Below are 14,600 nucleotides of genomic sequence, written 5' to 3' on the forward strand. Positions count from 1 at the left end.
AAGTCTATACTGAAGAAAACTAACACAGATATGTTTTTATAATTAAAATACATAAAAATCATTTATCAACATTAATCAAAAACTTAAACAGGAACTAGAATTGGTGAATCTTTTTGTTTCATTTGGTTAAATTAAATGAACTGAGGGATAGAGGATCATTGAGGTGAGCCTGTTGGATTATTCTCCCGGCTTACAGACATTTACAACAGCCTTTCATAAATTAACTTTGTTACTGGAAAGCTACACAATTATGAATGTACCTGAACTATAAGTAACTCACTTGCCTCATGCCAGACTCCCGGTGTCCATTACTTAGGTATTGTGCATGCGAATGTGTGTGTGTGTGTGTGGCAGGGGCACATCATGTGCAAGCCCAACTATTTGTATATGTTTTGGGTGAGTGAAATTAGAATGAGGCTCAAGTTGAGAGTAGTGACAGGAAAATACTGCAGGTCAGGATCCATCAGCTCCATGATTAGCTGTGATTTAACTAGAGAGCAGGTGTTTGCGTGCAGAGCTCTGGACAGGTGTGCAACCACAAACACAGAAAGAGAGAGAGAGACAGAGAGACAGAAAGGAAGTGAACATTTTTTACATTTCATTTCAAGAGGTCAATCTGTTGACAAATGCCAGACACCATTTTTACAAATGTAGTATTTTATTTGAATATGATAAATTGGTTCTTAAATAAGGAAATAGTTCACAAAAGTTTTTAAAAAGAAATGTATAGTAAATGCATCTGTATTTCAGGCTAAAACCTTTAAAAGAAGCATTGTCTTAAATATCTAGTAAGAAAAAACATCTTAGTATTTAATTTCCCCCATAGACCGGGTGAGGTAGTAGAAAAAAATCCCCGGCATGAAATCACAAAGTGAAACATTACACTGTTAAAGCTATGACAACACAAACAAACACATAGACTCCATAACCCACAGGTTGACAGAGGGTTCATTACGGATATCTGTGCTATAAATGTTACCATTTCATCAGATGCAGCAGAGAAACACGCTCACATCCACACACATACACTCAGATGTAGGAAACAATCTCATTTGGATTTTCACAGCCACTGTTGGGGTTTCAGATATTTGCATGTGCTGACTCAGTGTGAGAACTCTCTTTCTTCAGTAAAGTCTCTTTCATAGAAACTGAATCGATTCCAGGACAAAGCTTTCATATCATGCATATGAACTTCAAATGAGTCTGAGTGAAACCCTCTTGAAGCAAACGTTTTAGACATTACAAATGCTTCAGCTGAATGGCATGTCACTGAATGCTTGGACTTTCTTTCACTTGATTGATGTGGCCAATTTTACTGCAGTTTTCTGCTTTCCCAGAATCACCATGCACACACACACACACACACACACGCACACACAGAAATAGGCACGTACACGCTCACATTCTCATACTTTAAATTTGAGTTTCAGTTGTTAAGTGAATAAATGCATGTTATGTTTATTTTAACAGAAAATATTTATGAGTAATACTTTGTGTCTGAGTTAAAATGTGCCTTTATGTGCAGTGCACCTACACAACTAATTTTCAACAATTCCACTCGCATTTGGTCAAAACAAAACAAAAACAGCTAAGAACTGTAAAACAAACAAACAAACAAAAATTGAGCTTAAAAACAGCCAAATTAATACAATATAAAAAAATAAAGCTAAAATTAACAAAACATTACATAACAAAAAATATTAAATATCCCTGTAACAAAGGCCTCCATTGGGAATCCAGCACACCTACTTTCAACTCTTTCTGCTTTCAGCAAATTCTGAAGAAAAAGCGCTGTTATTTGCTCTGATTGGTAATGGGCTAATGGGGGACTGGAATGGGCTTTATCAAAGGCTTCATACACATGAAAGGGCTTATAGAATTTATAGACCAGAGAGCCTTGCTCACTAGGAAAGGAGATGTTTTCCTTTGTTCTGGATGGTACATACTCACTCTCATTGCCCTTGATGTGAAACCGTAGAATAAAGACTACATACTCAGAAGCCCAGATGTGTGCACACAGTATATGCAGCTGTAGGGAGAGGTGATGTTCGGGTCATGCTCTAATGACACACTTTGTTCTGTCTGATCCCTAATGCTTTTGCCAAACTTCTACACAGTCAAAGCTGGAAATCATGCAGCAATATGACAAATATAAATAAAAGGGTGTAGATTTGTGAATGCAGTCTGGAATACACCAGTAAGTGTACTTGAAGCGGGTGCGGCAGGTGGTCAGTTTTATCGAATTGCAATAAATACATTCCTATCTATTACCAGATACAGCAATTTAGTGGCCATTCAATATCTAAAGCAAAATATTTCTGATTACATAACTTTCTTTAACATTCATTAGAAGAGTCTATAAAAGTAGACAGTGTCCCAGTAGATTTCCAGTTTATCAGCATTACCACCCCCACCCTCCCAATTTGTAATATATCTTTGTTAAGCATTATAACTGTGAATACCATAACAGACATAAGTACTTTCTTCACTACATATAAAAGACTATCATAATATTCACAAATAAATGCATTCATAAGTGCCTCATTCTCTCAGCATATTTTGAAGCCATATGTCGACTCTCAGAGCAATAGAGAGATATACAGTCCAAGCAGTCAGAAATATAATTGAGCAGACCGCCGTCTCACTTCCTCACTATCAGTTTGAGTATAACTACACGGATCTAGGCAGATCTCTAGTCCATTGCCATCAGTGTGTGATCAACACAGACCACTCAACAGGCAACCTCCCAGTGAAGTTGGTTTATTTCTGCAGAAGAAAAAAGTGGTCTGGTTCAATTCAAATCTCCACTAAACAAGGAATCATATGAAACGTCCCATTTAGCTTCCTTGACAGCAGAAAAGCTCATTTCAATCTAGTCAAGCATCTCACAAATGCCCTGGGACCCATGGCCAGGTTTGCCCACACTTGTGGCATGAGTTAACGGGTCTGTGTAATCTTTAATGAAGAGAGGGTATACATTTTTTGCTTGCTGTCCATGTTAAAGGGTTTGAGCTGAAGAACAAAAGTAAGATTTCCTCTAAGGTTGAGCTGGGGTGGTGGAGGAACTGTCAAAGGCACTTATAAATGCTTGTTCAGGCACTGATTGGTCGTATTAAATGACCACGTTCCTCCTGAACGTTTGTTCAGAACTCCATGTGGGAGCCCAGAGTTTAAGAAAGTGAAACACAACTAAAGCAGGTAAGACTGGCAGATCTTTTTCCTTATCACAACCTCAAAACCTCTCACAATTCTACTAGTTGTCTAGCCCACACATTAACAATCCTCAGCCTTCTTCAATTTCCACATTGTCTTCTCGGTCTCCTTCTGTGCTATCAGTGTTTCTTGCAGGTGTAGACCTCTTCCTCTTGGAGGCAGGTTTGACACTCGACGTGACAGCACCAGCGGACCTGGCAGTGGCAGGAGAGGGTGGTGAGGTGGAGGGCCGTGTTGTAGCCCCGTCCACAGCACAGGCTGCTGCAGCTGGTGTCCTTTGAACACGTTCTGCCAGCCGTCCCGGGGGAGTAGCGCGATGGCCTGCAAAAGCTGGGCGACTCCTCCAGAAATACCAGCTCGGTGGGCCGCAGACGGGGACCTGTGTTGCTGTGGCGCCGTGGGCTGGCCAGCTCAGTCTCTCCAGTGGCAGAGTTGGTAACACTATGCACTCGAATGGCCGTGTCATAGCGATACTTCAGCAGATGGCCTGTGTCTTGAAACGGGGAGAGCTGCTTCCAGCATGTTCTCACAGCACAAGAACCGGAGACACCGTGACACTTACAAGTAGTCTTAAGACCACTCTTCACCGCCTGAGAGAAAAATTAAAAGACAGAGGTGAAGACATGAACGCAGCACGCCAAATACAACACTATGATCCTGTGAAAATGAAACAAAAAATTCAATATAGGCTGCTGAAGTTTGGTCTCACTTATTGGATTGGCTTTGACCTTTTCACATGGATATTTGGTACTGAAGAAGATTTTAAAGAGAAACAATTTTTGTAAAGCTATTCACACTTCAGCGATTTTTTGAGTTTTGTCTGGTGATGAAATGTGCCAGCCCATAAGATATATGTTTGGTAAAACTTTATTTCAAAGGGGTCATATGATGTGGCTAAAAATAACATTATTTTGTGTATTTGGTGTAGTGAAATGTGTTTATGTGGTTTAAGGTAAAAAAAAAAACATTATTTTCCACATAATGTACATTATTGTTTCTCCTCTATGCCCTGCCTTCTGAAATGCGTTGATTTTTACAAGAATCTTTGTTCTGAAAAGCGAGGTGTGCTCTGATTGGCCAGCTATCCAGTGCTTTGTGATTGGCCGAATGTTTTAAGCGTCTGACGGAAATGTTATGCCCCTCAGAATATACTGTTATGGCGTGTCCTGGTCAGAACACTGGCATGACAAGACAAAAACAATGAAACCCATTACAAAAGAGGCAGTTGCATCCAGTGGGAACATAATTACTGATTATAATGACTTATACTGTCTTTTTACGCATTGCGTTGCATATCGCGCTACGTAAACATAAAACCATGTCTGCATTTGTGATCTGAGAAATGACAAACAACAAGCTCTAATCTACACTGCTCAAAACTCGCATATGAATCATAGCAAATCCTTTACATATGTAAATCTAGCAGCAGCTCGAGAGAGGAACGGCCCATGGCTTGAGTGAGCAGCAGCCAGCGGCTAGAGCGAGGAACAGCTGGTGGATTTGACAAAGTGGATGTTGTGCTCTTTTTGAAGCCCAAGCAAAGTAGTTTCACTTTCACAATGAAACACACAGCTTCTCCACGAAATGGCACTGACAGCAACAGAGAGAATAAAAGGTTCGCCTTGTTTCTTTGCATGAGCATTTGTGTGGCGTTTTGCAGATCTTCCCACATAGTGACGTAGACATGTGGAGGCGTGTTAGAACGAGCCATTTTAGGAGGGCGTGGACGAGTCTTAACTTTTATAAAGTATATCTCTTTGGATTTGAGACTTTAGTCCGTGCAACTTTACAGATCTTGTTAATGCACCAAAAGCTTGTAACACTCCAAAGAGAAAGGAAAAATTTAAATCGCATCATATAACCCATTTAAGGTGTCCTTGTCAAGCATGTTACATGTTACATTCATAAGAAGAATAAATTACCGTATTTTCCGGACTATAAGTCGCACTTTTTTTCATAGTTTGGCTGGTCCTGCGACTTTTAGTCGGGTGCGACTTATTTATCAAAATTAATTTGATATGAACCGAGAGAAATGAACCAAGAGAAAACATTACCATCTACAGCCGAGAGAGGGCGCTTTATGCTGCTCAGTGCTCCTGTAGCCTACACTGAACAGCATTTATTGGTGGCTATACACGGTAATGTTTTCTCTTGTTGCTTGGTTCTAAATAAATGTGACTTAATAGTCCAGTGCGACTTATATATGTTTTTATCCTCATCATGACGTATTTTGGGACTGATGCGACTTATGCGACTTATAGTCTGAAAAATACGGTATGCATAATTGCATGCAAGTAACCATAAGCCAAACCCCAACCATATAGCACATGTAGTTAATTAATATTACTCAATACTTAAATGTATAATTACACTGCAACAAGGACACCTAAAAAAAAGTGTAGCCTAAGCTTTTAGTCATATGTCCAAATCCCAAGCCTGATAATTACTTTGAATCAAATTTGAGTTAACTCGATATTACCGCAGTAATCATGAGTGGATTCACCTTTGGTGTGAACAGGCCTTTCGTTGGGTATTTCTCTTAATTTATTTCATATTGCATTGGTGTAAATGGGCCCTATTAGACCTAGGGTGACTAGGGGACCTCAGCAAACTTTCAAGGGGGCCTCAAGATGACTAAAAAGTAGTAAAAGTAAAAGTTTTAAAAGTAGAATTTCTAGACCCAAATAGTCACATAAATGAAAATCTTGAAGCTCCATTGGCTTTGAATGTGCAAATGAATAACACTTGATTTAAGCTATTGACAGTTTTGTTGTAGTTGGAAATACGAAGCTGCTAGTAGCTACGTGATTAACGTTAGCTCTCATTAGGCACGCTACCTTGGCTGTTAACTGATTTTAAGTTTCAAATATTCGCAGGCTAGGACTAAACAATATAACTATTATACAATATCTGTTTGTAATTGTGTCTGACAGGCCTGTACACATCAGAAACAATGAAAAACAAAAGGTCCCTGGAGCGACTTCTGTATCAGGAATCCGTTTGTTTTCCCCCAAAAAGGGGCGTTAACCTTCGATGACGCCAAAGTAGCGTTGGTCTATATATATATATATATATATATATATATATATATATATATATATATATATATATATATATATATATATATATATATTGTCACGGGAGGAGCACAAGACAGACACAGTGGGCGTGGCGTCAGGCCTCGGAGAGGCTTTTATTAACAGAAATCATAAAACAAAGGGAATAAAAGTGGCCAAAGGGGGAAAGTGTCCAAAATAACAGGGAATCTGGTGTCCTCGTCGTGCTGCGGGATTTGTGTAGGTCGGGCAGTGTTCATCAAGGAAGGGTCCAGGCAAGGGGCGGAGTCCGGCAGCCGCACGCGCTCCCCTCCTTGGTCCGGGGCGCGAGGGGCGGCGGCTTCTCCTAGCGGCCGCGTCTCTCTCGTTGGCCGCGGCGCTGGTAGGGGGATGGACGGCCCGGCATCCTGGCCCGTCGGCCGTGTACACGGGTGCAGTTCCCATCCGGATCGCGGGTCCGGCAGCTCACGTCTTGGTGGCGCGGGAGTCCCTCAACGCACCCTTCCTGGACCCACGAGGACACCAGTGTGCATGCACGGGGAAGAGACCGGTCTCCTGAGGAGAGGCGCGTTGGGCTTTTAAACAGCGGTGGGGATGAGGCTCCATTCACATCAGGTGTGCCCCATCACACGCCGCCAGCCCTGACTCGTCCAGCGCCCCTCCTCTCACACACCCACTCCAGTCGGGAGCCTGGTGAAGGGCGGCGATTTAGGACGGGGTGCCGGTGACAATCAGGGAGGAGGCAGCTGACTCGTCACATTCCCCCTCCCAAGCGACATCCCCGTCCCCAGGGCGCCACCCACACGGGAGTGCCCGCATTCTCCACCAGTGTCACGGGAGGAGCACAAGACAGACACAGTGGGCGTGGCGTCAGGCCTCGGAGAGGCTTTTATTAACAGAAATCATAAAACAAAGGGAATAAAAGTGGCCAAAGGGGGAAAGTGTCCAAAATAACAGGGAATCTGGTGTCCTCGTCGTGCTGCGGGATTTGTGTAGGTCGGGCAGTGTTCATCAAGGAAGGGTCCAGGCAAGGGGCGGAGTCCGGCGGCCGCACGCGCTCCCCTCCTTGGTCCGGGGCGCGAGGGGCGGCGGCTTCTCCTAGCGGCCGCGTCTCTCTCGTTGGCCGCGGCGCTGGTAGGGGGATGGACGGCCCGGCATCCTGGCCCGTCGGCCGTGTATACGGGTGCGGTTCCCATCCGGATCGCGGGTCCGGCAGCTCACGTCTTGGTGGCGCGGGAGTCCCTCAACGCACCCTTCCTGGACCCACGAGGACACCAGTGTGCATGCACGGGGAAGAGACCGGTCTCCTGAGGAGAGGCGCGTTGGGCTTTTAAACAGCGGCGGGGATGAGGCTCCATTCACATCAGGTGTGCCCCATCACACGCCGCCAGCCCTGACTCGTCCAGCGCCCCTCCTCTCACACACCCACTCCAGTCGGGAGCCTGGTGAAGGGCGGCGATTTAGGACGGGGTGCCGGTGACAATCAGGGAGGAGGCAGCTGACTCGTCACAATATATATTTATGTTTTATCAGTTAGATATTGTGAGTAAGCGTATTTTCCTTCTTCTCAACTCTTAACCAAAAATCATGACCAACTGAAAAAGTAATGGGACCTTCAAGTTACATTGTGGACAGCTGGCAGGCTTAGAGTCCAAAAAGTTGGAAACCACTGGGCTAGAGAGGACTATTTTACATGATTGGGAAGTCACATTAATATATTGTTATTGATTATCTACCCAAAAGTGGGGAGGGAAGTGAACATACAATTTGTAAATGTGGAACAGCATGTTTTCCAAAATTATAAGTTGTTTGAGTAATTCCGCTGATACTCTAGGACTCCATAGCCTTGAGCTAAAAACATTGGGTTGACTTGGTGTAGATGGATGCAGGGGGAATGCCTGAGCTGGTGGTCTTTCCACTCTGACCTGCACCTCTTGAAGACCACCATCCCTGATCTATGCTCAGATCAGCACATCTTTGTTTTTTTGCTCTCTCGCCCTCCGTTTTCAATTTCAATGTATTGGTACTCTAAATTAAAATCACATCATTTATTGGTTGACTGTTGATCTATGTCTCCTATTCATCCTCCTCTCTTCATTTCACATCAACTGCGGAAGTAGCTGCAGAGCAAATCAGTCTATCAAAAATGGGCCCAAGGGGAGATGGGGAGGTCAAATGGTCGATGGGGGTGTTCCACCCTACACAGGTATGAGCTCCCACCCCAGGGCCACATGAGCAATACAGAGAAAAAGCAAGGAAACGAAGAGAATCTGAAAGGGGAAGGGAAAACAAGACCTCAGCCACCTTTGCTTGTTTTTGTTAACCGCCATCTGTGGCCTGAGGTGTCAACTGTGGGAAACAACAAAACCGGAGACTGATAAGATAAGATCCGAGTTTGTCCAGCAGTTCTTTTCTTACTCTTTCTGTGAACCTCGTAAAGCCTCCCCCTTTTTCGTTCCCTCTGTCTTTCCCCGAGGCTGGCCGTCTCCTGGTAACAGTACTGTTTTGAGGGATGTTATGAGGATTTATGAAAGTCTAGGAGAGCGGTGGCGACGGCGGCAGCAGTAAGACTGGTAAAGCGGGAGGCATAGGTGGAAAAAATGCTAGTATATTACAGAGGCCTCTGCATAATCGCCCTCATGGGAGACCTCTAATTTTGAAGAGGGCCTCCACAGCAAGCGCTGTCATGCCTGGACCAGTGGAAGGAACACCTGGCTCTAGAGAGCTGGCCAATACCTGCTCACCTACCTGCCTCACCCCATTCTCTGAACTCTCCTTTGGGCAACAATGAACTAGAAGACTGCACCCCATCAACCAAGAGAGGACGCTATAGTGTCTGTGAGAGAGTTAACCCTTACAGATCTTCTCTAAATGACCTTTGGAGGGTAATGGATCATGTAGACTACACCCTTAAAAATAAACGTTTTATAAAGGATTCCATGAAGAATCAACGGAACCCTTCAAGTTCTACTAAAGGTTCTTTATATTATTATATTATAGTTTACATGTTCTGCAAATTAAGATAAAAACTGGTTCACTGGGGAACTACTTTACGAAAACCCCTTTTGAAAACTTTACTCTTAAAAGCGTGCATTATATTATTTTTTTAAATAGGCATAGGCTTGTTCATATTTTTTGTCTTACCCGGATGCCGACGTTAATGTTGTGAGCGTCGATTTGGGCACGCAGGTCCTTGCTGACCCGTTTTTGCCCCAAGAATTTCTTGAGAAACTTAGTGCTGTATTTGAGGTTGTCCCCGCATACGCCCCACTGCCAGGCCTCGCGGTGCTGCAGACCAGGAGAATCGTCGCAGGTGCAGCGCTCCATGCGCCCCGAGCTGCACGCTTTGGCCAGCGCGTGAGACAACGCTGCTGATGACACCGCGAGCAGGAAGGCCGTCTCTTTAAAACCTGATGAAGTAATGCATTCATAAATGAGCACTGAGCAACTGTTTTAAATGTGTACAGCTCTTTTTAGACTTTAAAAAGTCGTGCACAGAAATAAAATCAGCCTATTAGTGCTTTTGAGAAATGTTTTAAATAGCGTGCATTGAAATAATGACTCCAGGCATATCATTACTAACGTAATAAAAGATTTGATGTACTAATTGGTAACCTCATAAGGGGGCATAAGGAGTTCACATTACAAGCTAAATACTGAGCACTTTGCAGGAATTAACTAATAGGCCTATAGGCTAATAAAACAATCATCTCTGATTGCAAGTAACGCAAATCTAATGTTCTTTTGATAACTGATAACAAAGTGGATATGATATGTCCACAATAAAATAAATACAGTAAATCTTTGTTTGTAGCTATGCCTTATTTTTCTTTTGAAAAACATTTATATTACTATATTTATTATTTCAAAATCTACTTTAAACGAAAAGCCACCCTTATCATGCCTGTATGGAAACCCTAACATGAACTATACAACTTTTCCAATAAAGTATTAAGTGCAGTATTGTCACGATCCTTAAGCACAGTCCCTGCTCGCAGCCTCCTCGTAGCCTATTATTGTTTGCTTAAATCAGAGCTGAGGCAAGGCGTGTATTTTGATCCAATTAATTATTATTTTGACTAAGTTTTCTGTCAGATGAAAGCGCGCGACCACGCCGCCCTTTTCCTCTGAGAACTGGGCGCTTTTCCGCGAGATAAAAATACTTCATCTGGCCCCGCGAGGCCTCACCGCACAGGGATTCCGCGCTTCCCAAGTCCCTAATTACCAGCGGACTGACCTACGCATGGCTTTCACATTCACATCCTGCACATTACGCACATGTTCGTTTGGAAGCAGCCACCACATGCAGGTCTCTGCATAGTTGTTAATGCTAAAACATTCCCTTTCTGACAATATAAATAAGTAGTACTGACTAATTTAAGGCTACCAAACAGCAAATTGTACAATTGTGTTTTGTGGGTTTTAAACTCACAAGATTCGGTCATTTCTTTTTGTTCCATGTTAATATTAAACAATTGCTTCAACAATGAAAACGCTTTTTTAAATTTTTACTATGTGATATTCCTAACGGAACAAACTTTTTTATTTAATTTTAATTAATTATAAATTAATTGTTTTGTCTTCCTTCTCCATTTGGGCTGTCATCAACATTCCAGTTAAACAAAGGCCAGTAGCCTATCTATCTATCTATCTATCTATCTATCTATCTATCTATCTATCTATCTATCTATCTATCTATCTATCTATCTATCTATCTATCTATCTATCTATCTATCTATCTTTAGATGGACATACCATTTTATTTAGAAAAAAAACCCCCATCATATTCAAATTATGAACAATTCCATAAACGAATGACCTTGATCGCAAGGCTAAAATGGCTGAACTGTGAACCTTATCATATTCCAACATATTGTAAAACATTTCACAAAACATTTGTACATTTAGCTTGATGTTAATAACACTTAATATTTGTTTTTAATTTCTCACAGAAATGTGCTTTTAAACACAAGTTTTCAGAATGGAACACAAATATTGTGGGAATAAGGGTGACATATATTTTACCTCGTTTTAAAAGGCTTCCACGGCCATCCATACTGCAGTTCCAGCGCTCGTTGCGGAACTGATAGCGGCACTCCAGGAGGCTGAGGCGGACAGATTCCCTCAGAGTCTCCGCCAGCCCCGGTTCTCGCCGGCACAAGCGCTTTTGCCGGCGCGTCAAAGTCATCTGCTCGCATTGCTTCAGGTGCGCTTTACCGTTCGGAGACTCGTTGGCAAAAGGACCGGGCAGAAAGACCAGTGGCTCGCGACCTGTAAGGCTACCAATAACACGCACACTACAGTCAATAAAACCATTCATTTATTTTTCAGCAGGGGGTTAATTTTGATTTGTTCACAATCACCACATATTTAAAAGACACTAAAAATAGACCTTCAAGACCCTTTTGAACATCACACAGAGTGTAAGACGTTTTCATCATAATGTTATAAAACATCTTTGGTTTAACTTGTTACAATTATTTATCTCACCCCAATTTCCAATAGGTTTCCAGAGTTTAAACTTTGTCACTAAGGTTAATGTAGGCTATTTGAAAACTTAAGACAACAAATTAACTTTTTTTTTCTAGAATGCCCGACTGATGGCACATCTGCTTTGAATATATGTTTAAATACCTAATTTGAATAGTCTTGTTTGAATAAATAATGCAGAAAACTACACGTGCTCTTTCCCCAGTCACCCAGTAGACGTCTGAGCGCCCTTGGATTTACTGTGGCGCTTAACAAATTTAAGTAAGCACTCTTAAATAAAAACCAATTGCAGAGTGTTTTTACGCTCATGATTCTTATTATAAACACAAGTGGAGCAACGTCCTATGAGCATAAGCCAGAAAGATCTTAATTATCAGGTAGTGCGAGGGCAAGGACGCTGTGCCAAACCATCGGAAGACATCTGGATCCATACACTGCGCTGCGCTCAACGCCAATAATCGACCAGCAGCACACCATTGACATATTTTAGACACATCAATGTTTTAAAAACATTAACAACTAGAAAAAAAACAACAACTTTAAATTACATCTAACAGCGTTACTTGTAGCTACTTTTTAAGAGCAGACAAAAAGTCTTCCTTATTTAAATAATTCATTTGAGATATCTTTAAAATGCCACATTCAGGATATAATGATATGACTTAGCCTTATTTGATTATTTGTAACAGACAACCTGCAATGTAGCTTTTAAACCTGATTGTTAAACATACAACCAATAAGAAGATATGCGTAATTGCGCATGGGACATCCAACATCACCAAATATCTCCACCTGTTGCCGCATCTTAAAATGATTCGATTCCATGTGAAATGCAACAATAATGCAGTCAGAGGCTATTTCCATGAGTTCAGAAAAGATAGAGGATAGAAAAGTCTCTGCTGACCCGAAATAGGCTGCTGCGTGGGAAAGAAGGATGCAGAGGGCAAAAAGTCGCAGCGGACAGGCAGTCCTCGAAAGCCCGGTGCACATGATGACGGGTCGACGCTGCTCTTCATTGCGCTATCTGTCCGTGTTGAAATCCCAGCTGTGCTGGACAGCTCAACTTCTTAAAGGGGCAGAAACTCATTCTAGCCCTTGGGGAGGCGCGGTCCCGAGAGGGGTGAGGCACGCCAGACTTACTGGATCATCAGTCACTCCGCCCATTGCCAGGGAAACGATATTTCCCTACATATTAGCAGGTGCGTTTACCTGCTGGAGGATTCACATTTATTTAGGGCTGAGTTAGATAACGTTCCTTTTCATTATAATCAGACATGGATTTAAAAAAAAAAATAACCAACACTTGCTATAAATACTATTCTTCTTATTATTTTTTTCTTTTCTGAGTTCAGTATAAGGATAATGAGTGTCTGTTTACTCTTGTTTAATTTTAACACCTTGTTTACAAACTGTGGCTCCATTCTCATTTCCTCCGCATCATTAACACACTGGCGTCTTTGATGCGGTTGTCATCACTAGGCACGAGATATAATGAGCTAATCATGACTGATCTTTCATCTCAGTTCCTCTCGCCTCCATCAGTCACTGACCAACCGGACTCCACATTTCCCTTATGATGTCACCTTCTTTGTTTAAGACACCCACCTTTATGACGGAGGTGTGCCAGGTGCACTTCCTGCTTGTGGTGACCAATCCAAACAATACAAATGAGACATAGGCCTGTGTGGGAAATGTGAAAAATATGGGTGAATATAATGTTTAAGAGGACACACAATCATTAGTGTTGGATTCACTGATCTATATGTGGTTGGATTCTTGATTAGAGATCCATTTGTTTAGTTTCAAATTGTTTTCAGGTCTTTGAAATGATCATCAGATAACACATAAGCTGATACTAAATTTAAGAGTGTTAGGTATGCCACTATTTATTCAAATAAGTTTATCTTGTTGACTGTAATATCTTGGATACAAGACTCTTGTTCTGTGCAACTGTTGTTAGATGAAAAGTTGTTAGATTAACTTGCATCTCAGGACTATAACACCTTATAACATAACAAATAGAATCTTTCCAACAATTGGTCCATTTATGTGTCTTAGATATTTTAAGGTCTGAATTGGAAAAAGCCTGTTTGGTCATATTTCTCTATCATTGCTGTTGGTACAGCTTGAAAGAAGCTTCAGCCTAAAAATAGAATTAGCTTTATTAATTGAATGGCATACTCTCAAGGTACCCAACTTTTATGTTAACAGTAGCCTACTTTCATATCATCACTGCTTACCCGGATGGGTAACCTGTCCCACACTGACATAAACTTTTGAATGTGCCATCCAGGTACAATCTTGAATGAGCTGCCAGCAGTTGTAGCTTTGTGGTTTCAGTGGATTTGCAAATGCTTGGTTTGTCTTAACTGTAGCACCCTCTGCTGACTGTGCTATACTCTGTCTCAATTCTGCAGCATTAATGCAGTAAAACTCAGTGGATCAAGAAGAATGTATTACACCCTCTGGTGGACTGTTTTTATGTTTTGATTAAATATTCATGACCAGTCGATCATCAACATTTAAGAAATAGATGACAAATAAATAAATAAGGTAATACAAAGACAAGTATGTTTAAATATTAGTGTTATTTTAGTAGGCCTATCACTGAGATACTTTTATAGGATCTATAAATGTAATTATTTGAAATGTATATTTTGCATTTTAATTCTGGTGTGTGATTTGTCATTTTTATCATTATTTCATTCACTTGTTTATGATAATTTCTTTAAATATGTCTAAATATTTTTCATAGATGTTTATTGTCCTTACTACTAGTTGAAATAAAATAAGCTCAAGTTTTTCTCTATTTTATTTCACTAAACGTTTATTTGAATGTAA

The 14,600-nt window shown here is 41.5% G+C and overlaps 1 protein-coding gene across 1 annotated transcript; it reads right to left on the reverse strand.

The window, feature by feature from the left end:
• Nucleotides 1-684: 684 nt before the first annotated feature.
• LOC113097180 (protein Wnt-9b-like) lies at nucleotides 685-12,902 on the reverse strand. Its single transcript, XM_026262393.1, has 4 exons — nucleotides 12,664-12,902; nucleotides 11,295-11,548; nucleotides 9,414-9,679; nucleotides 685-3,803 (listed from the first exon to the last, which is right to left on the reverse strand). Exons 1-4 carry the CDS (start codon nucleotides 12,747-12,749, stop codon nucleotides 3,333-3,335), a joined length of 1,077 nt encoding a protein of 358 aa, XP_026118178.1. The 5' UTR covers nucleotides 12,750-12,902; the 3' UTR covers nucleotides 685-3,332.
• Nucleotides 12,903-14,600: the final 1,698 nt, after the last annotated feature.

The sequence above is a fragment of the Carassius auratus genome, unplaced genomic scaffold (genome assembly GCF_003368295.1).
Source record: "Carassius auratus strain Wakin unplaced genomic scaffold, ASM336829v1 scaf_tig00216128, whole genome shotgun sequence".
NCBI classification, from domain to species: domain Eukaryota; kingdom Metazoa; phylum Chordata; class Actinopteri; order Cypriniformes; family Cyprinidae; genus Carassius; species Carassius auratus.

Coding starts and splice junctions, on each gene's coding strand:
- LOC113097180 (XM_026262393.1), bottom strand. CDS start 12,749: ATGTGCACCGGGCTTTCGAGGACTGCCTGTCCGCTGCGACTTTTTGCC. Junction 11,549..12,663: donor CACGCAGCAGCCTATTTCGG/GTCAGCAGAGAC, acceptor TGTTATTGGTAG/CCTTACAGGTCGCGAGCCAC. Junction 9,680..11,294: donor TGGAAGCCTTTTAAAACGAG/GTAAAATATATG, acceptor TTACTTCATCAG/GTTTTAAAGAGACGGCCTTC.